Source organism: Oreochromis aureus, linkage group 4 (assembly GCF_013358895.1).
Source record: "Oreochromis aureus strain Israel breed Guangdong linkage group 4, ZZ_aureus, whole genome shotgun sequence".
In the NCBI taxonomy this organism is placed as follows: domain Eukaryota; kingdom Metazoa; phylum Chordata; class Actinopteri; order Cichliformes; family Cichlidae; genus Oreochromis; species Oreochromis aureus.
The window spans coordinates 28601910-28622887 of record NC_052945.1 but is presented as its reverse complement, the minus strand read 5'-3'; the positions used below and the strand labels follow the sequence as shown (position 1 = coordinate 28622887).

The 20978-nt window shown below is 40.3% G+C and overlaps 1 protein-coding gene and 1 long non-coding RNA gene across 2 annotated transcripts; one reads left to right on the top strand and one right to left on the bottom strand.

The window, feature by feature from the left end:
- Positions 1 to 552: 552 nt before the first annotated feature.
- Positions 553 to 3606, bottom strand: LOC120439984. Its single transcript, XR_005612901.1, has 4 exons — positions 3457 to 3606; positions 1951 to 2076; positions 1712 to 1810; positions 553 to 1606 (listed from the first exon to the last, which is right to left on the bottom strand). It is a non-coding gene; the product is annotated as an uncharacterized LOC120439984 (long non-coding RNA).
- A 2779-nt stretch (positions 3607 to 6385) lies between these two features.
- ldlra (low density lipoprotein receptor a) lies at positions 6386 to 16450 on the top strand. Its single transcript, XM_031748288.2, has 18 exons — positions 6386 to 6672; positions 9069 to 9194; positions 9299 to 9421; positions 9505 to 9885; positions 9990 to 10112; positions 10192 to 10314; positions 10409 to 10528; positions 10744 to 10869; positions 11753 to 11924; positions 12009 to 12236; positions 12324 to 12442; positions 12557 to 12696; positions 12836 to 12977; positions 13220 to 13363; positions 13507 to 13851; positions 13948 to 14028; positions 14117 to 14274; positions 14410 to 16450. The coding sequence occupies exons 1-18, from the start codon at positions 6615 to 6617 to the stop codon at positions 14464 to 14466; spliced, it is 2766 nt and encodes a 921-aa protein (XP_031604148.2). The 5' UTR covers positions 6386 to 6614; the 3' UTR covers positions 14467 to 16450.
- Positions 16451 to 20978: the final 4528 nt, after the last annotated feature.

The window sequence follows — 20978 nt, the reverse complement described above, 5'->3', positions numbered from 1 at the left end:
TTTATCTCTTCTCGTTTGGATTATTGTAATGGTCTTTTTACTTGTCTCAACAACTCAGCTTTGGATCGCCTTCAGTCTGTACAGAATGCTGCGGCAAGACTTTTAACTGGCACAAACAAGAGGTCACACATTGCTCCACTTTTGGCTTTTTTTCATTGGTTGCCAGTAAATTTTAGTTCATTTTAAAATTTTAGTTGTAACTTTTAGAGCTCTGCACGGTGAAGCTCCCCAGTACATCTCTGACCTGTTGAAACCTCATGCTTCATCCCGAGCACTTAGGTCGTCAGGTCAGAGGTTACTGTTGGTCCCACGTACTAGGTTTAAAACACGTGGGGATCGGGCTTTTCAGGCACTGGCACCAAGGCTGTGGAACTCCCTGCCGTTGTCTTTATGCTGTCTAGACTCCATTGACTCCTTTAAAAAGCAGCTGAAGACATTTTTATACAAACGAGCTTTTAATGAATTTTTTCACTGTTTTATATTTTTTTTTTATTTGTATTTCAGATTTTATTGTGAAGCACTTTGTGATTTTTATCTGTGAAATGTGCTATATAAATAAATTTTACTTACTTACAAATTTCTCACCATACAAAGTCTACAATTACAATTAGCATCAAGCTTAAGAGTTCGTTACTTTCTTTCTTTATAAAATGAAATTGTTACACAAAGAAAATTTTCCCTGAACCACATAACAAAGACCTTCAGTTGTATCCAGAGAACAAGGCGTCGCTAGAAACATGATTTGCAGAAACAGAATAAGCTTTCCTGACGATTTTAGAGTTATTATAGCAACTAAAACAATATGGCAGTAAGTACCTTATTAAGTAAGCAAGTGCTGTTTAATTCTAAAAATAATTTAACACTGATGTTTGTGATGTTCTTTTCATTCAGTGGTCATCGGTTGGTTGGTATTGATGCTTGGGGTGGTGGTGTCACTGTTCATGCAGGATTGACCTTCTCTACATTGTATGTAGTGAATAAAACATCGTCGTCTTCTTGTTTTTTTAAGGCTCTGTAATACATTCTGCAGAGAAGATCTCTCTGGTTCTGGTCTGCTTGGTCTTCCTGCCGATGCAGCTCCAGTTGTGTGAGCTCTCTTTCTGGTGCAGTGTTCTCTGTTTAAGAGGATGGAGTATCATCTGCATGCAGTATAAACAGGCTTGATGTCATCTGAATAAACTCACAGCAGGCTTGAGGTTCCTTTTTGTGGCTATGATGCTGCCACCTGCCAAGAGGCACCCTTAACGTCTTTCATCAGACCCTCAGCCAGGTGTCAGGCAGAGCCTCCCACTTTGATTGGCTGACACAGGTTCCAGCTCAGTTTCAGTTCTTCCTTTTGCTCCTCAAGATGTTTTAAGGAGTTGTAGAAATACTTTTGACTCCTTGCACGACAACGTGAACGTGTGCTCCACCGTCTCATTTTCACAGACCTGAGTCTCTGGGAGCCTTGGTTTGGAACAGTTGTCATCTTGGCCTTTAGAAATTTCCACCAGGACACAATGAACAGTTGAAGCTTTTTCTCTCTGGGTTCAAACTCTGATGTTCTTGAAGAAGTGAGTCTTCAATGAAAGAAAGGCTCAAAGTATTAGTGCCAACAACCTGTAAACTAAAGAAGGAAGACCATCGGAATACCGTTAGTTCTAAAAAGATCAACAAGAAAGAAAGTTACGAATAAAATACCACAACCTGAAAAACAGATCTAACAACATACAATCTGTTTATTACCAGGACCCCACAGAAAAGTCTTTCCTTAGCAGAGTGGGAGCGGATCAGCCTCACCAAGGAGAGGCCATGAAGCAGCTCCTCATGTCTGTTATATGATGAAAAAAACAGGAGATTGAGGGAAACTACAGATAAGAGGGATTCGTTAGGTTTTGAATCCAGGAGAACGTGCAGACACAAGAGGGAGACACAGCCCTCCACAGAAATACACTAAAACATATACAGTACCTGCTATGAGACACACAATATGTGCAGTACACTTGTACAGAACTCCGTCTACTGTCAGACCATGGAGAAGAGGAGGAAGGAGACGCTGGCTTCCATAATAAGGAATATGATCTCTTCCCCATGGATCTGCAAAATATAGAATTTAAATGAGACATTTGAGAAATGTATTTGGGACATTTGTACCTTCATCCCTCCAGTAACTAATACAGCTTTGAATAATTTTGCATAAATAAAATAATAAACATTTACAGTGCACCTGTGTCCAGGGCTTTTCACTGCTGTATACAAATGTGAGCACATTTATGCAACGAGCCTAATTCACATGTATGTTTTACTATGTGAAAAATACACCAATACACCTGTTCATTCATTTATTAACTCATCTCATCTGTAGCTCAGGCGGTAGAGCAGGTCATCTACTGATCGGAAGGTTGGTGGTTCCCCCAGTCTGCATGCCAAATATCCTTGTTCAAGATATTAACCCCAAATTGCTCTCCGATGCATCCATCGGAGTATGAATGTGTGTGTGAATGTTAGTTAGAAAGCACTAAGAAAATGTGCTTGTGCGAATGGGTGTGAATGGGTGAATGCACAAGTTGTGTAAAGCGCTTTGAGTGCTCAGAAGAGTAGAAAAGCACTATATAAGAACCAGTCCATTACTAAGCATATGATATTATTTCCTGTTACTGCGCCCAGGGGCATTTGTGCTTTCGCTGAGATGTTTTGATTTGGTTTGCATGTTGGGGCGATGTCCCAGCCATAGACTGCAAATGACAGAAGGATGTAGCCCTCGTAATATCCCCCTTTGGTTTGTGCCGTCCTGTTTTGAAGCTTTGAGTTCAGCATTTTGTTTGTCGCCATGCTGGTTTTCTGAAATGCCACAAGTGTGGAGTTGACTTGACTGAGAAAACCGCCAGTTGACATGGTGGTGACTTTCCACTCATAAGGTAAATCGTACTCAGCTTTGAGTGCTCCAAGCTGACACGAGTGGCACCGGGTGCTGTCTTCTGCTGCTGTGACTCATCTGCTTCAGGGTTCAGTGTGTTGTTCGTTCAAAGATGCTCTTCTGCAGATCTTGCTTGTAACGAGTGGTTATTTGAATTACTGTTACCCGTCTGGATATTTTCCTCTGACTTTTGGCATTAACAAGGCATGCTCTCCCAGCGAGCTTACTGGATGTTTTCTCTTTACAGACCATCCTCTATAAACCCTATAGATGGTCATGTGAGAAAATCTCAGTAGTTTCTGAAATAGTCAGACCAGCCCATCTGGCACCAACAACCGTGTCACATTCAAAGCCACCTAAATCACCTGTCTTCCCCTTTCTTTTTTTTTTTTTTTGAACTTTTATTGCCAAAAACAACAAGGCAATTCACATCAACAACATGACCTGAGACCAAATCTGCAGTATATAATGGTGAGGGTAATTCAAAAACTTAATTTAAAAGGAAAACATATATACACACATATATACACATACATACATACATATCAATACCGACATACCTAAGCACAGATGTAACAAGGTTAAGGCTTGAGTGTCCTTTCAAGATATTTTATAATTAGTCTCCATTTTTTCTCAAAGGTTGGCACTTCCAGTTGTAGTTGAGCTGTTATCCGTTCCATCGTATAGACATGTCTAGTTTTCTGTCTTCCCCTTTCTGACGCTCAGTTTGATGGAAATTATCTTGACCATGTCTGCATGCCTAAATGCATTGAGCTGCTGTCTTGTGATTGGCTAATTAGATATTTGCATTAACGAGCAGCTGGTCAGGTGTATCTAAAAAAGTTGCTCCCGGCAGGCCACTAGCAAGCCTGAAGGTTTCAGACACTTATGTACTGTCTTTTGTGGTTGTTGTTATTTCCTTTGCAGTTCCCCTGTAAATATTGTCTGTTGAGATGTATTTGTATCACTCACTTCCTGTACGACAGGATATTTTAGCTCTTTAGTTACTCATCTTATTTTCAGGAGAAATGTATCTTCTGCCAAGAAAGTGGTTATTGTGCACTACTGATCCATGGAGCCACACCCAGCCTTAACAGCCCAAAAAAAAAATCCAGTAATGTGTCCTCGCTCTGGCAGCAGTTCCACTGGTGTAGCTGAACACACAAAACTGTCTAAAATAGTTAATACAGCTAAAAGCTGTGACTTCTCTATTGTCTGACTGTGGTGTCAAAGCAAAGGTGAAGCTGAAAACTTGCTTCATCTGGAAGAACCAGATTTAAGGAAAGTAAAAGTAAAAAAGGGGGGTTGGAGATGAAAACTTGGTTAGTTTTTAGGGAGAAGTGACGATTGGGAAAAGGGCTGTGGAGACAAGAAGAACCAGAAATTGTTGACATAGGGTCAGGACGTTGGGATTATGCATAACGAAAGAAAAAGAAGGCAAATCTGTGCTGGCGAAAGGCCATGTGTGTTTTTGCTGGGATGGGGGTAACTGCTGTTTGTAGCCGCTCATCCAAGGAAGTTAACAAAGACCTGAAAACAATGCAGTTGGCTACAGGCTCAGTCTGAAGGACTGGGCAGAAAATGTTTAGTACAGGACGCTTGTGTGTAATAAACTATGACACTTACATTTTTTTAAGTGAAGTGGTTTTATGTTATTGTCATCATTTTTCTTTTTCCACCATTAGCGCAGACCGTGTGTGAGAGAGGTCCTGAAAGCACAAATTTGCTTGATCTTGTGACTCACAAACTGAGATTAATAGCAGTTGGTTCCCACAGGCTTTAAATGGACACTGTTCATGCTACGCATACTCTATATTTCATGTCCACCAACAAACTTGATTGTCCACTTCCACATGTAGTGACTGTGAGGCAGACTGTCTAGTTTTTCATTTTCAGAATTCCTCTTGTGGATCTTTTAGCTGTGACTACACATACTGGTGTCCTTTGTGTGTCTCTTTGACTTTTCTTTTTTTTGTACAGATTTATCAGTTTTAAAGTACTCTGCGCATTTACATGTTTGTATCAATATATTTGCCCTACAGTGCATTAGATTCTTTTGTTTTGGTGTTCCGGTGCTTCCTTCATAGAGCATGTCCAAAGAGATGTCTGGATTATTGAGCTGTATTCAGTTGCACAGCACTGCTGAATTTTATTTCCAGTGGTCCACTCTTGCTTTGTTCAAGGTTGTTTATAAGGTTTATCTTCAGTTGGGTTTTATCTCTGTGTCTGGCCTGTTATGCTTATGGATCTCAAGACTTTGAACCTAAATAATGTGCATTTTTTATTCAGGAAGTGATGATATGAAGAAAACCTCTTAAAATGATGTTATTGCACACTATTACCAAGTTTACTAGACTTTTTAAACAAATGTACTGTACCTATGTGGAAGGTAACAGACACGGCAGCAGCAAACAAACCGATTTGCTGATTTTTGTCACTTTTTTAGAAGAAGAAAGAAGGTGATCTGAGAGTTTTATACTCTGTTGCAGGTCAAAGCAGCTGATTGTGTTCAGTGGAAAGTTTATAACAGTGAAATCAGCGAGATTTAGAGGTCATCCTTCTGAACATGTTAATTCACACTGACAATATAAATGTTAAAATGATGAAAATACTTTTTTTTTCATTAGATTTATTGACAATCATAGATCTGTTCCATTATTACCACTATTATAGAAAACTCTGATAAAAACTCTGATATTCTGTGAAGCTCAAATTTAAAATTTTGGTTGTCAGATTTGAGGAAAACTTACGTTTTTATAATAAAAAACTGATTTGTGGGGGGAGTCAACTTTGAGGAAAATATTCTAGAAATAAGCTGAATATTTTGAGAAAAGAAAAGGATAAGATAGATTTTCAGGATTTGACAGCTGGAATTAAATGTGCATCCAACTTTCAGACGGTCCACACGTCACACACGTAATTTCCATCCTGTCCTGGTATTAAACCACAGGTTATACAGCTGCTCTGAGTTGTTTACCTTTTTCATTTGGCAGTAAAATTAACATTATCCTCCTGACAACAGGTGAAAAAATAATTTTCCCATTGAACTTTTTGATTTCCTGCCTCTTTGGAGGCCACACAAATACATGACAAATCAATGGGAAGCCCAGGGTGTCCTCTATTTAGCACATCAGGACATAGTGAGGCTATCTCAAATAAGTCAAAAGACGTTAGACCATAAACACATGATCATTACAGAGGATATTAATGAATATGCTGGTTCTCCGGAGGAAATGACTCTATTCTGTAATAAATAAATGAATACATTTCGCCCTCACAGAGAGGAGCTTTAAACACTCCCCGCTGCCATGATGATTGCCAAATTTGCCTTCAAGGAAAGAAACCGGTGTGCGTAAACACTGAAAGGGTTAACTCATAGTAGAAACCCATCTGCACGGAGCTCCGCCTCACAATTGTTGAGGTTGTGCTCCTCAGAAATCACACCACTCCGGGCCCCGCCCCCTCACTCCCCCGGATCCACTCTCAGTCCCACCCACGGGCTCCTGGACCACATTGAAAGGGGCTCTGATGTTGTCATAAGCTATAGTCTGCGGAGCTCCATCATCAAAAACTTCCAGCAGGAGCATCTCTGTGACAAGCAGGCCGCAACTACTGTTCCAAGTGCCCCAGCATTCCCACTATTCCCAGTGTTACTGACAGGCTGGGAACTCATCAGTGTAGGCTTTCAGTGGAGCATCTTCCAGAGCAGCTGCCAAGCATGAGATTGCTGTGTTGCGCCTCCCTGCTGTTTCTCATCAACCTCGTCCTTCAGACAAGTAAGTTCTGAGATTTGCATCCAAACTTTATGAATTTATGCAGACTTGTTTTACAGAGTGTGTGCGTGTGCGCTGTGGTGCTCCAGCTTGATGCCGTTCAATGAAGATATGTGGATCAAATCTTACCGCTTGTGCTTTCTTTAAATGTAAAAACTTGAGGAGGGTGGGGTGGTGGATGCAGGGGCTTCTGTTTTATCACTTAAAAATCCCATTTTTAAATAATTCATTAGTCAATTTTGTTCATATTTTCCGTCATTAGTGTCTGTGCAGCCTTTAGTTTTAAATGTAATTTTTCTCCTTGACTTTTTCTTGCCGGTGTGTTTTTGAATGAAGCTGCAGGTTTTGTGCCTTCATTTACTGGCGCTCAGCTCGCAGCAGCTTCTGCGGCCAATCAGGTTTGAACAGTGTGAACGGCGTGTGTGTGTGTGTGTGTGTGTGTGTGTGTGTGTGTGTGTGTGTTAAAAAAAAAAAAGTGTCAGGCGGGGTTTCTGAAGAGCCGGTTTTGAAAGCCGCTGTCATTCATAATGATTCAGAAAGAGCACCTTTTGCGTAAAACCTCAAACGTGCAAACACCCTGGGCTGTTCTGATTCAGATTTGGATGAATTACAGGTGCACATAAACTCCCTACATGATGCAATATCCTCCCTCTTTGCAGGAGGATGGAATGCCAGATACTGTGAAAATGACTGGATTCTCTCCAGATCATCCCAAACCACAGTCATCGTCAGGCTGAATTTCTCACAGCTTTGAAAGTGCACACAGTCACACCTGTTCCCAACATACTAGTTCGGGGAAGTAGTGCGACAGGAACATGTTGGAACTGGTTGTCGCCCTTCCGCATTTCCACACCAGTTACAAAGAAACCTTGTGCTTAAAAGTTTCAAATTTGGACAGACGACCTGCATTTTTGTCTCTGTGATGCAGACGTTAGATCTTATTCATTTTTAAAGGTGTGTTAATATAAGTTTAAGTCTGAGCACTAAGGGGCGTCTTATTTACTTTAAGGGTGACTGACATACATCAGATGTCAGAGATTGGTGGAAAAAAAAAAAAAACAGGCATATGGGCACATGTTGTTGATTTTCACTCAATCAATAACCCCGTCATTCAGTCCACTTTGCCTTTCAAGGTCTGAACTTTAAGCCCATTATGTAAATAACCAGCGGGAGCTTGGGTCTGACCAACATTACACTGGATTCAGGGAATGAGAGCTGATGCAGAAATAGAAAAATCCACCGAGCAGCCTTAATATTCAGAGAGAAGAACAGTTTTATGACCTGCAAGGAAATCCTCAGAAGCCTGTCAGTATGAAATAAGTCATTATCTTTATGGCGATGGCAGTAATGCACCACCTTAAATATTGTGTCATAAAAATGAACAGCTAATCTCTCCCTGGTGTAAATGTTTGCAAATATGGAGTCATAAAAATACTACAACAAGAATAAACTCAAGGAAAGCCTTCACCTTATTTGATGGCCGCGTAAGCACCAGCTGTTTGACCTCTCCTAAGAGTCCATTATGATTTACTATGCATGAGATGTGTATGTAAGCATACATAATTTATGATTAGCCTTTCATTGAGCTGCTCTTATGGGGGACACACATATGAAAATGTACATTTTGGAATCCGTAGTAAGACGCAGACATTTGGTTTCTTATATAAATCTGGTTATTTCAAAGTTTCAGAGGCTAGAAGTAGGAAAGGACTCAACTACCAGCTCTTGTGAATTTCTGTTAACATTTATATGGACTCTGATTGGTTCTTCCAGCTCAGAAGCTTTAGTCCTTCCATTAAAGATGAGGTTTTGGAGGAAGAGTTTGTGCCTTCAGTTCTTTTTCTGCCAGGAACCATAAATGCCTGAAGCTTCCAACTGAGATTATGAACTGACTACATCAGCATATCCCTGATAAAGGCACCCTGTCCTACTTATGTACATGCTGTATATAGATTAGCCATTTATCAGTAGTAGTCGTTGTAACCTCAAAACCCTTTTCCCTAAATAATACTGATGCACTAGTGAGCTGACACCAAATCTCTTGGGATTACCTGATATTTGTACTCTGACAACAGAAATCCTTTTAGCCATGCTGTTGATGTGGCTCTGTGTTAGTCTGTCACCGGGTTCGTCCACCTGTATAACCTTCAACTGCTATTGGATTTTCTTTATATTTATTGTGTGTTTGAATGATATTACATTTTACACACCTATCCTCAGCATGAGGTCTAGCCTAAACTGTATTTGGTGTTTGCTGCTAATTACCTAACATAGTAATTATGGTGTGAAGTGTAGAGTTTAGAGCTCCCAGTAAAAAATGGTGTGTGAGGTGTCGCAACTTCATAAACAATCGCTAAAACAATTTAGCTGAACTGGTTTTTTATGTCCGTCTTTCACAGATGCACTGATAACATGTGGAACCAACCAGTTCCAGTGTGGGAATGGGAGATGTATCACACTGAGGTGGGTGTGCGACGGCTCTGATGACTGCGGAGATGGCACAGATGAACTTCCTGGTACCTGTGGTGAGTACTCCGTGATCTGATCTGTGAATGGACTTTCTTTGCTGCTTCCACAATCCCGCGGTCCGAGACCCCAGTTAAGATTTTCTTTGTTGTGCCACTTCCAGCGGTCAAAACATGCAAACCAACAGAGTTCAGCTGTGCAGGGCGTCTTAACCAGTGCATCCCGAGCACGTGGCACTGCGATGGTAAAGCTGACTGTGAGAACGGCGCTGATGAGGTGAATTGTGGTAAGTCTGAGTTCAGAGTCCCATGCATTACTCTGCTTCCTACGTTCGCTAATGTTACTTCCTTGTTCTGATCGGCCTGTCAGCGGCCAAGCAGTGCACGGAGTCCGAGTTCCGCTGCAAGAGCGGCCAGTGCGTGTCGTCCTCCTTTGTGTGTGATGACGACGTGGACTGCGAGGACGGCAGTGACGAGGAATCCTGCCCGCCCGTCACCTGCAGTTCCGCTTCCTTCCAGTGCAACAACACAGTTTGCCTTCCTCGCCTGTGGGCCTGCGACGGGGACCGCGACTGCTCCGACGGCTCGGATGAGTGGCCCGAAACCTGCGGGACAAAGACTCCTGACCTCGTGAGCATTCATCACTGCTCCTCGATGGAGTGGCGTTGTGGCAGTGGAGAGTGCATCCATGTTAGCTGGAAGTGTGATGGACAGGCTGACTGCCTTGATCAAGCAGATGAAGCTAACTGCTGTAATTATGAAATTCCTTTTTTTTAAAACTATCTCTTTGTCCCTTTTTATGAAGTCATTAACGCTGCTATTTCTTACGATCTCTTGTCCTTTTCATCCCTCTAGCTCGTGTCACCTGTTCTCCTGACGAGTTTGAATGCGGCGATGGTACTTGCATCCATGGGAGCCTGCAGTGCAACCATCAATATGACTGCAGGGACATGAGCGATGAGATTGGCTGCGTGAATGGTATGAGTCCCACCTTTTGGACAGCCGTGTGAATCTCTAATCTGTTTTTGCTGAACTCATCTTTTATGTCCATACACAGCGACCCACTGTGAGGGCCCAACCCGGTTTAAATGCCGCAGCGGAGAGTGCATTAGTATGGAGAAGGTGTGCGATAAGAAACGTGACTGCAGGGATTGGTCGGATGAGCCTCTTAGGGAATGTGGTGAGTACCCCTCATAAATAACTGTCTGATTATTTCTGCTTTTTTATGCTTTTATGAATTCCAATGAAAAAGATCCTTCATCTTCTTCCTTCAGACTCCAATGAGTGCCTGTACAACAACGGCGGGTGCTCTCATATTTGCAAAGACCTGAAGATCGGTTATGAGTGCTTATGTCCCCCTGGATACAGCCTAGTTGACACAAGGCGCTGTGAAGGTAGGCCACATTATTACAGTAAAAAATGTGAACTTCAACCAGATTAACAAACAGTACCAATAATCTGTTTACTTTTGACACAAACCCTCCCCTTTCACTGGCTGCGCGTTTAGATAAAGAAGGATCTCGTAATTCCCTGTGTACACAGTGACTCGACACGCTCGGGCTCCTGGTTCATTGAATTTTAAAGACATTTCTCTTTTTATTCGACTCAGATATCGACGAGTGTGCCAACCCAGACACCTGCAGTCAAATCTGCATCAATCAGATGGGCAGCTACAAATGTGAGTGTGAGGAGGGTTACCAAGTTGACCCAGCAACTAAACACTGCAAGGCCATTGGTAAGTATTCGAGCTCTCTGTGGTCTGCTCATGCTGTTCTCTTGTGTTGTTGTGTAATCATTAAATGTTTAAACTTGGTGGCTAACCCGTTACACATCGGGGGGTGGGGTGGGGGTTAAGGATCATTAAAGTCCTTTTTAAGCATAAAATTTGATTTATTTATATAAAGATAATTATGCATTTGGTATTTGTTTTGTTGAATGTCCATAGATATAAATAAAATCTTGTTAGAATAGAAATAAAATTAGATTTTTGGCACGTTTTCTATTAGAAAAACATAAGTAGAGTTTATATTTCACACAGTTTCACAAGTGGAAGGTGCAGACTGTATATAAAAGATGTAAAAAGATACCATGGAATCACTAACTGGTCTGTGGATTAGCATGAAGCCTTTAATTTATGCTCATTAGCAACCTTTTCTTTTTCTTTTTTTGAGCCAGAAGTAATCAAATTCAGTTTATCAGTTAAAGCTAGCAAGCTTATTAGCTCTCTTGCTCTCTCTAGCATGAATGCTGTTTAAGTGGCAAAATCGTATTATATTCCTAGAACGTCACCACTTATATTCCAAAGCTAGGATACATATTATATTAGTATTAGTGCTGTCAGCGTTAATCTCGTTAAAATGACATTAACGCCATAACCGCATTAACGCGGCAAATCTCTGTTAGCTCGTTAGCGCAGTTAGCTTGTTAGCGCTGTCCAGCCCCACGCACACGGTGATCCACGCTAACTCGCTAACGGAGATTTGCCGCGTTAATGCGGTTATGGCGTTAATGTCATTTTAACGAGATTAACGCTGACAGCACTAATTAGTATAATTTAATTTCACTTTTACTTAAATAGGAAACTGCTAAATAAAATATACCTCATTCTGTCCTTGTAGGAACAATAGCCTACCTTTTCTTCACTAACCATCATGAGGTCAGAAAGATGACTCTGGACAAAAGTGAATACACGAGAGTAATCCCTCGCCTAAAGAACGTCGTGGCGCTCGACATGAACATGGCCACCAAAGAGATCTACTGGTCAGACATATCCCAGAAGAAAATCTACAAGTGAGCAAGACTAAAAACCAGAACGAAAATAGTCTTTTTGTTCATGATACTCTTATTTGACACTTGTTTTTACTTTCTACCCAGAACTCCAATGGACTCGGCTGAAGACTCCACTCAACACCACATCGTGATCGGTAATGACATCGATGCTCCTGAGGGAATTGCCTTCGACTGGGTCCATGGTAACCTTTACTGGACCGACAGCGTTCGTGGCACGGTCTCAGTTGTAACTGCTGACGGTAGCCGACGCAAAACCCTCTTCCACCAGGACTTATCGAAACCCCGCGCTATTGTGGTAGACCCCCAAAGCAAGTAAGCTAATAGCACTGGTAATAGCAGCGATGCCATAGATCGTTTGTGTTACGCGTACATAACAGAACTATTTTTTTCACATTGCAGTTTTGTTTACTGGACCGACTGGGGGAATCCAGCTAAGATTGAGAAGGCAGGTCTTAATGGAGGAGACCGCACCGCACTGGTCACTGACAACATCATGTGGCCTAATGGCATCACACTCGGTAAACTCAAGCACTCATGTCTTTTCAGTTTCAAGTTTTTGATTATTTATTCATGTAAACATTAACACCAGTGTTCACTCTAGTCTAACTTTCCCCAACCCACTTCCTCCCCAGACCTGCTAAACCAGCGGCTCTACTGGGTGGACTCTAAGCTGCACACCCTCTCCAGTATCGATGTTCAGGGCGGTGGTCGACGCACGCTCATCATTGATGAACACAAACTCGCTCACCCACTAGGGCTCGCTGTATTTGAGGTACAAATTTACCAGCTGATGAACCCAGAGACCCAAGACCAGTACATCTCATAAACAACTCGCTGCACATGTAAACTGTAGTGTTTATCAAATCTGCCATATCTCAGATATTCAATCTTAACTGTTTCTGTGTTTGCAGGAAAAAGTGTTTTGGACAGATGTGAGTAACAGTGCCATCCTCAGTGCCAACAGACTGACTGGTGAGGACATTGTGCCGCTGGCGGAGCACCTATCGTCACCAGAAGACATTATCCTGTTCCATAACCTCAAACAACCTGCTGGTAAGAGAGTTACAGTACGAAAAGACTTATTTTTTTAAAGATAAGATGAAGTTAAGTCCGGGGCTTGCTTTTTCTATATTGATATTAGAAATATTGTCAGCTAAACAGTGAGATTTGCATCTATTAATTGGGTGCTTAGCCTAGCTCATTCACTTTTGTTTAGCATACAGACATGAGAGTGGAAGCTATCATCCAAAGCGTGCATTCCAAAGATTCCACTGTTCTTTTTTTTCCCATCGCAGGAAGAGACTGGTGTCAGGTGTTCAGCGGTGGTTGTGAATTCTTGTGCCTGGCAGCTCCTCAAATAGGAAGACATCCCCCCAAATATACCTGTGTCTGTCCAGATAACATGACGCTAGCCAGGGATATGAGGACATGTGTACCAGGTATGCTAGTAATATTAATACGAATCATGATAAAATAGTTGCTACAATGTTTTATATGCATAATATATAATAATATAAGTACAATGTTTAAGTCGATCACGCAGCCTTTACCTGACTCCCTGCCTCCGGTTTCTTTTTACCAGCTGTGCCGACACCTGAAGCTACTGGGCTGCCTCAAGTTCCGGCCACAAGTCCTCCTCATCTGCTACCAGTATCACCCAGCACCACACTGAGAACCATACTCAGGACTACACCCAGGACCACACCGAGGACCATACTCAGGACTACACCCAGGACCATAGTGAAGCCTAAGTTTCACACAACTACTACAGTGCCTGTCTTAACCCCCAGCACTGTCGCCAGGCCAGTGCTACGGCTTACCAGTCCTCCATTCAGGCCCACCACACCCCAACCAAGGACGCCTTTGCTCCAGCCAGGGAATCCTAAAGTCTCCCAGACCACCGCACAAGCTCCAGTCACCTCTCCAAGTGAGTTGCCAAAGTGCCAAGAGAGTTGTTTTGCAGATTTCAGATAACAGGTTCAGCTCTATGTATCACTAACTTAAAATATTGTGTTTACGTTAGATATCCGACCTGAATTTACTGAAGTGCTAACCGAGACTGTCTCTACCACCCCAATAGCACTTTACGTTATACTACCTCTTGGTAAGCTCTTTAAGCTTTTGCTCATTCACAGAAAACCCAGTACTGACATCATGTGTAACTAACCTCGACATCTGTTTCTATCAAATAGTGGTCGCCGCTCTGGTGGCTGTTGGTGGCGTTCTGCTCTGGAGGAACTACAGGCTGAAGAACACCAGCACAATTCACTTTGACAACCCCGTTTATCAAAAAACCACTGAGGACCAGGTGCACATTTGGAGGAGCCTTGATGGTTACTCATACCCAAAAGTAAGTCTAAAATGTGGTAATTCTACAATATAAATATTAATCTAAATGTAAAAAATGCTGTTAAACCTTTTTTTGTTGCAGTATCCATTTTGCATCTTTATTTCTAACTTTATTTTTTCTTTGCATTCCCCACAGAGACAAGTTGTGAGCTTGCATGATGAGGCAGACAATCCGGTCTTCGCAGACAACTGAAAAATGATGAGCAGAGCAGAAGGAGGTGCCTTAATGATAAGCTACCTTCTTCATCGTTTAGCATTGTTACCTCACGCGGCACAAAGATATGGTGATCAACGCCTGTATGTGACAACCTTAAACCACTATATCCTCAAAGATACAGAGACGGTCTACTGTGAAAATACCAGTTAATTTTTTTTTCTCATCAGGGCGTAAATTCTTTCTTCATTACTCACCAAAACATACCAAATCATCAGATTGAGAAGTCCTTGATGTTGATCATTTTTAGTTGTTAATATAACTGCTATGCTGGCAGTGTAACTGTGCCATCTTTCAAGCCACTTGCCTGCTTTTTATAATATTACATCTTGCACTATTTATCATTTAAAACAACAGTTTGAGGAAATAGTCACGGCTATTTTCTGTAACTAAATGTTTAGCTTTCACCTCCTGACTTGCTAACTTTGTTTAGCATAACAATTGGAATCAGGCGAAAGCAGCTAGCCTAGCTTTGTCAAACAGGAAAATCATCTCTAGAGCTTTTTTCTTAAGTTTGTATGAAAACAAAACGGAAAGGTGACGTGTCAGCCCCTTACAGGTGTTATTTAGTAAAATTAGCAAGGTGATTGCTACTTCTGTGCAAAACCAGGGAATAGTTTGCTATCTTATGCTAAGCTAATCTAAACTGCAGATAGCAACAGATTAGTTTTTCTTTAGAGTTGCGTATGCAGCAGGTGAATGTAAATGCTAAACATGCCTCATTCACCCATTCAATACAAGCACTATGTCTATGCAGAAGTGCTGTCTAACATTCATACATGCATCAGAGAGCAACTTGGTCTTGCTCAAGGATATTTGGGATGCAGGCGGAGCAGCCAATAATGGAACTACCAGCCTTCCAATTTCTAGATGACCTGCTCTAAATCCTGACACATGTAGTATTACCGGGGCAACACTGGGAGTTACATGCGCCATTGTGACCCTAGTGTGACCTCAGTATGTCAGAGTGATAAGTCATCATACGTCATACAATCTGCCTTAGTGGTTGTGCAGAAATATAGTCCAAAACGACCTAATGGTACTGCTGCCGTTAACCTAGAAAAGAATCTCAGGACACTACGAGTTTGTGCCTCAGTGTGCCTTTTCAGCTGTCCAACGTCTGCGCTAGAAAGGCATCTTTAATTTTTTTCCATGTAGATCCCTCATGGGGTGTAGTACATTCCTGAAAGGCTCAAAAGCATTGATTCAGACACGTGTGACCAAAAGGGGAGTGTATAGTGCTCCGTACCAAGTCACATGTGTATTTAAGTGCTCCCTCAGGACCGGTTGCCTTATACCAGCATCACTGACAAAAGAACGCCGCGTGTCCAGACAGATTTCCTTTGTGGTTTATGATCATATATTTGTATTGTTGAGTGTCTTTTTTTTTCTACAGATTTTGTTCACATGTTTATGTTGGTGCTACTGAGTGGATTTGTGTATATGCATATTTACAACATGGGAGATGGTGTTAGGCAGTGTTACAGTGCTTAACAACTTTAAAAGAGCACGATTGAATGGAAGGTTTTAATGCCACAGCTGCTCTAAATTATCAGTATTTGTAATGGAAAAATCCTTTTTGCATATAAAAACATAAATTCAATTTGTTATTTGCCTGTTAAATAACAATATTAATGTTTAGATTGACAGATTTCTAGAATATTTGTGGGGGCTGGGTTGTTTTATCACAGGTGATCTAATAAATATGTTAAGCACTGTACCTGCAAGTGTGGTTATGCTAAAGACTATAATATCATGTGGGTTAATGTCTGTTATCTGGATTTCAAGCTGAAAAATAGTCATGGGTGGAAATAAAGCCGTACATTGAGTGACGGTGCGAACTAAGGCTGTAAATACAATGTTCATAAAAATGTACATATTTGCTCTGAACCCTTGTTGTTAATATTGTTTTATCCTTTAAACATTTACTGTACAGAAATAAATGCTTCTATTTATTATGAAATCAGTTCTCTCTCTATTAACAAAATTACAGATGTTGTTGAACTGCCACTGTTTAGGTTGCTCTTTAGCTCAAAACTACATTCACTACATGTAGTTTGAGCCCTAAATTTATTTTCTCGTCTTCCTTAAACTGTTTGAGGTTTTATTCTCACTTGCAAAATAGTTTGAAGTAATTCCCACTTCAGTGTAGCACAAGTTAGTAATAAACAGAAGGGCAGATTATACAGTCACAATCAAAGAACACCCACTTTTAATTCCAAGGTTTCACGACATAATAAAAACAATCTGTTCTTAACAGGTCTTTAAGTTAGATAAGTACAACCTCATTTGAACATCAACCCATGACATATCACACAACGACATTGTTTATTTAACAAAAACTAAGCCAAAATGCGGAAGTATACAACTGGAACACATTCAAGACAGTCCCAGGAGTTCATCATCCCAGGAAATTCACCGCAAGACAATGCAATATTCTGAGAAAAGACCCAAGCGCTACATCTTAGCCTCCGTTAGCATCTTAAATGTTAAAGTTCAGGACAGCACAATTTAAAAAAAGACCAAACAAGTATGGCTTGTTTGGAAGGGTTTCGGCAGAAAGGCAGTAATGCACAGCACCACATTTGGTGGATACCAACCACAACATACGAGCCCAAACACAACCAACTCTCAAGCACAGTGGTGGAGGCGTGATGAGTTCTTGGGCACTTTGCAGTCATTGAGTCGACAGGCCAGCTAAAGCCGGTGACGGAGTCAAAGTGCAGCAGGAATGCTGTGGAGGGACATTAAGAGAGCTGTGTATAAATAAATCCCTGCAAACCTGAATGAACTGAAGCAACGTTGCAAAGAAGCAAATTTCTTCATAACAATGTGAGACACAACAAATGACTACTACAAGTTACTGCTGTTAAAAGTTGATCTAGAAGCTACTGAATCATGGAGTCTGTAACTGTTGACACATTTTGGGTGAATGAAGTAAATACTGACACAGTGCAGGATGGCATGTGTTAATATTCACCTGAGGCTGTATTTTCCTAATCTTAAGAAATATTAAGAGCTGGGACATTTTTATTTTGCTCCGATAGCTAAAATCTGAGAATTAAAAGAGAGTGTCTTTTCTTTTTTCACCACGACTGTGTGCTTCACATTCTCAGTGTTGTCATCGTGGTCCTATTGTTTTTTTAAGCGAACCCAGCTGAAAACGTTGGTGGGCTGAGCGGAGGCTGTGCTGTTATAGATCAGTTGAAAACAAGACCCATTTCTTAGAAAGTCCGCGTCAAAGCCAAAAGCGACACCCCACCATTCTCCGAAATTCTCCAACACGCCCACAAGTAGGAAAAAACAACGTTACAATCTTTTGTTTATTTGTGTCAAATTAAATTGGTAGATATAAGAGCTATAAAGTATTTTGTAAGAGAAACTTTATGATGTTAAATGATTAAGAAATACTTAATCTGTGTAACTTTCGCATCATTAAACTGAGTACTATAGTGAATTGAGGTGATTTGATTAATTAGCGAGCTTATCTGTATTTGTAGAAAAGTGAGCAGATGTAGGGAGGTATGCTTCTGGAGTAAACTTATATACAGTTTGGCTCACTCTTGTTTGCATTTAAAGCAAAAAATTAAAAAAAAAATTACTTTGGGAATTGAAAGGCTGAATAAAAATTCCCTGAATTTCAGATCATCCTCATTTAGACCGACAGTTAAATTTAAATCTAAATCTCTCAGTTTTGTAAGTATTCTAAATCAGCTGTGGGGATAAGTCACAACAACAGTGACCGGGCACAGCTCTGTCCACGAGCGGTCAAATCCACCAGCAGACATGTGCAAGGTTCAAGGCTGAGTAGCAGCGAAGTGTTGAGCTGATAACAGGAGCCAGAAGATGCTAAAGACACGTGGGTAAACACAGAGCCACACAGGGATGTGAAAGCAAACAGACTGTCAGATGTTCCTCAGAGGAAGTGCCGTAGTGTGCGTTATTATGAACATACTGCATCATTAATTCATCCGTGAGCCAATTTCCTGAGCTGAACGATATCGGGCACACATCGTCCCAGACTCCGTGCTGTGGGGAACAATTCGGTTTGTTCTGTTTTCTACATAAAGGTTTTTATCTAAATCCCTTCTGATCATTAATCATTAATTTAACCACTATGATTCTTTTAGTTTCTTCCACAGATGAACATGTATAAGTTCAAGCGCCTTTCTGCCGTGTGACTCAGTATGTTTCATGTTTTTTAATACTTAATTTGATATTTCGGCTCTGTGGTCGCATAAACAGGATGGCTACTTTTACATAACTCCATTAATTAGGGTTAAATATTATACATATGGCATATTTGACTGCAGGTTCCAATAAAAACACCAAACGCTTAAGGGATGTTGTCCCTGAGTGGGTTGGGATATGACATTACTGCTCACCTGATACTGAGTAAACAAACTCCGTCAGCTGGGCAGACAGTTCCTGGACCAAACACTGACCTTTGCTCAGATCGTGTTTTTTGGAGACACACAACCCATATTTGAAAGGCACACACTGTTCACCAGACAGCAGATTTATCAGCCTTGCTAACAATAATAAGAAGTGCATCAACTTTAAAGTTTTTTTATTTTAATTTTGTGTCAGTGTTAGGAATGGTGTCGATGCCTGAAACTTAAATTTATTTCCTTTTTTAAAAATGATTTGTGGATATTTTATCAGACATGAAAACAGGATCTCTTATAACTGCTGTATACTTTCAGTTAAATTAGAATTACTTATGAAAAAGCAATGAGGCAAGTTGTATAAAGTACTCAGTGCTCAGATAGAGTATAAGAACCAGTCCAGTCCATGCATCACTGTATGAGTGCTATTGTAATTGTTGGTTTGGGTGAAGCTCTTTTTCTGAAAATAGTAAAAATACATATCCTCAAACAGTATGCAAATAGCTGAAAGTCTATTTAGTCAGTCTATTTCCTGATTTGTTTATTTACTATTTGTTTGAGCCGTACTTATAACAGAATTTGTTATAACAAAACCTCATTTATTCTTTCATACTGTATGTTTTGTGTTCAAATTCCTTCATTTGTAAAAGTAACTGATAGTTAAAGCTGTCAGATGAATGTAATGAAGTACAATATTTTCCTCTAAAACATTGTGGAATAGGAATAGAAAGAAGCAAGAAAAAGAAAAGAGTCATAAAACACAGCTAGCTCAAATTTGTATTTGAAGTATATCATACAAGATAACGTCTGCACTTTACAACCAATCATTTGTCTAAGCTTTAGTTATAATGACTATTTTCCGTTAGTATTTTTATACTAAGAATTGGGGGAGATATAAAACTTCATTAACTGTATAAATGACCCTTTTTGTCTAGCTAATATATTTAATGTAAGATATTGCTGTTAGCTTCACATTTAGAAGCTTGACCTGCCAGTTCAGCCTCTTATGAGTGTATTTGTACAATGGCTAAGATTTGCAATTCTATCCCATGAGTCGGCTGTGAGAAATCATTAATATACAGTAAATGTTAGTGGACTTAATATATAACCGTGTGGTAGGGCCATTGTAAACCTGAGGTTAAACATTAGGTTTAATGAATTACACTGACTGCTTTGTATAAAGATAAACAGAAAGCAACAAACACTCTACTTTTTTTTTTTTTTTTTTTTTATCTTTAGGCTTCATCAAAAGGTTTTCTCTTATTCAGTAACTTATTTTGGAAAGGAACATATCAAATCCAAAAGAAAAAACAACAACATATCAGAACAGCCTCATACTTCACACAGTCTTGCCCCCCTCCGTCCTGTTCAGTAATTTCCCCCACTGGTTGTTGTTTAAACTAACTTTGCTCCACAGAAGTATTATTTATGTTTTGATGGTATGTCATTTATGCATTTTCTGTTGTTGAGTCATAAACAGTCGCTTTACCCTCAAACCTTTTGAACATTTGTCTGAGTTTGGGACGATTATTCAGCCCAGTAGATTTCATGCATGTTATTTTTACAGACTTTTTATCTGTAACTGTGTTTCAAGTTCCTTTCCAAATCATGGCTCTTTGCAATTTTCTGTTACTTTTCAATGTTTTAGCAAAGCATTTGAACACTAGTGTAACTTATGGACATGCCTGCAATGTTACTTAGAAGAACAAACATAATCTGGTGAATAAAGCAGCATAAATGTAAATACTTTCAAACGGGAAACTATTCAAACATAAAATATAATCAATATGATGTAAAAATGTAGGCCACGCAGTCCAAATAGGTACACAAAATATGCACTTACAGAAGAGCTGACATAATGTACAAATATGGATAAAATTAAATTAATTCAACTAGTTCGTGCAAAGATCTTTTAAGGGGATAAACATTTGTAAATCAGTGTAATTTGTTGCTTCATATACGAAACGTTTGTTACTATTTAAAATAACAAAAAAGAAGCTCTGGCAGTGAAAATGGTCATTTAAATTTATTGTGCAATTTATTCAGATTTTTCAGGACAGGAAAAAAGTCACACTGATGACGTAGCAGTCTCAAAAACTCATG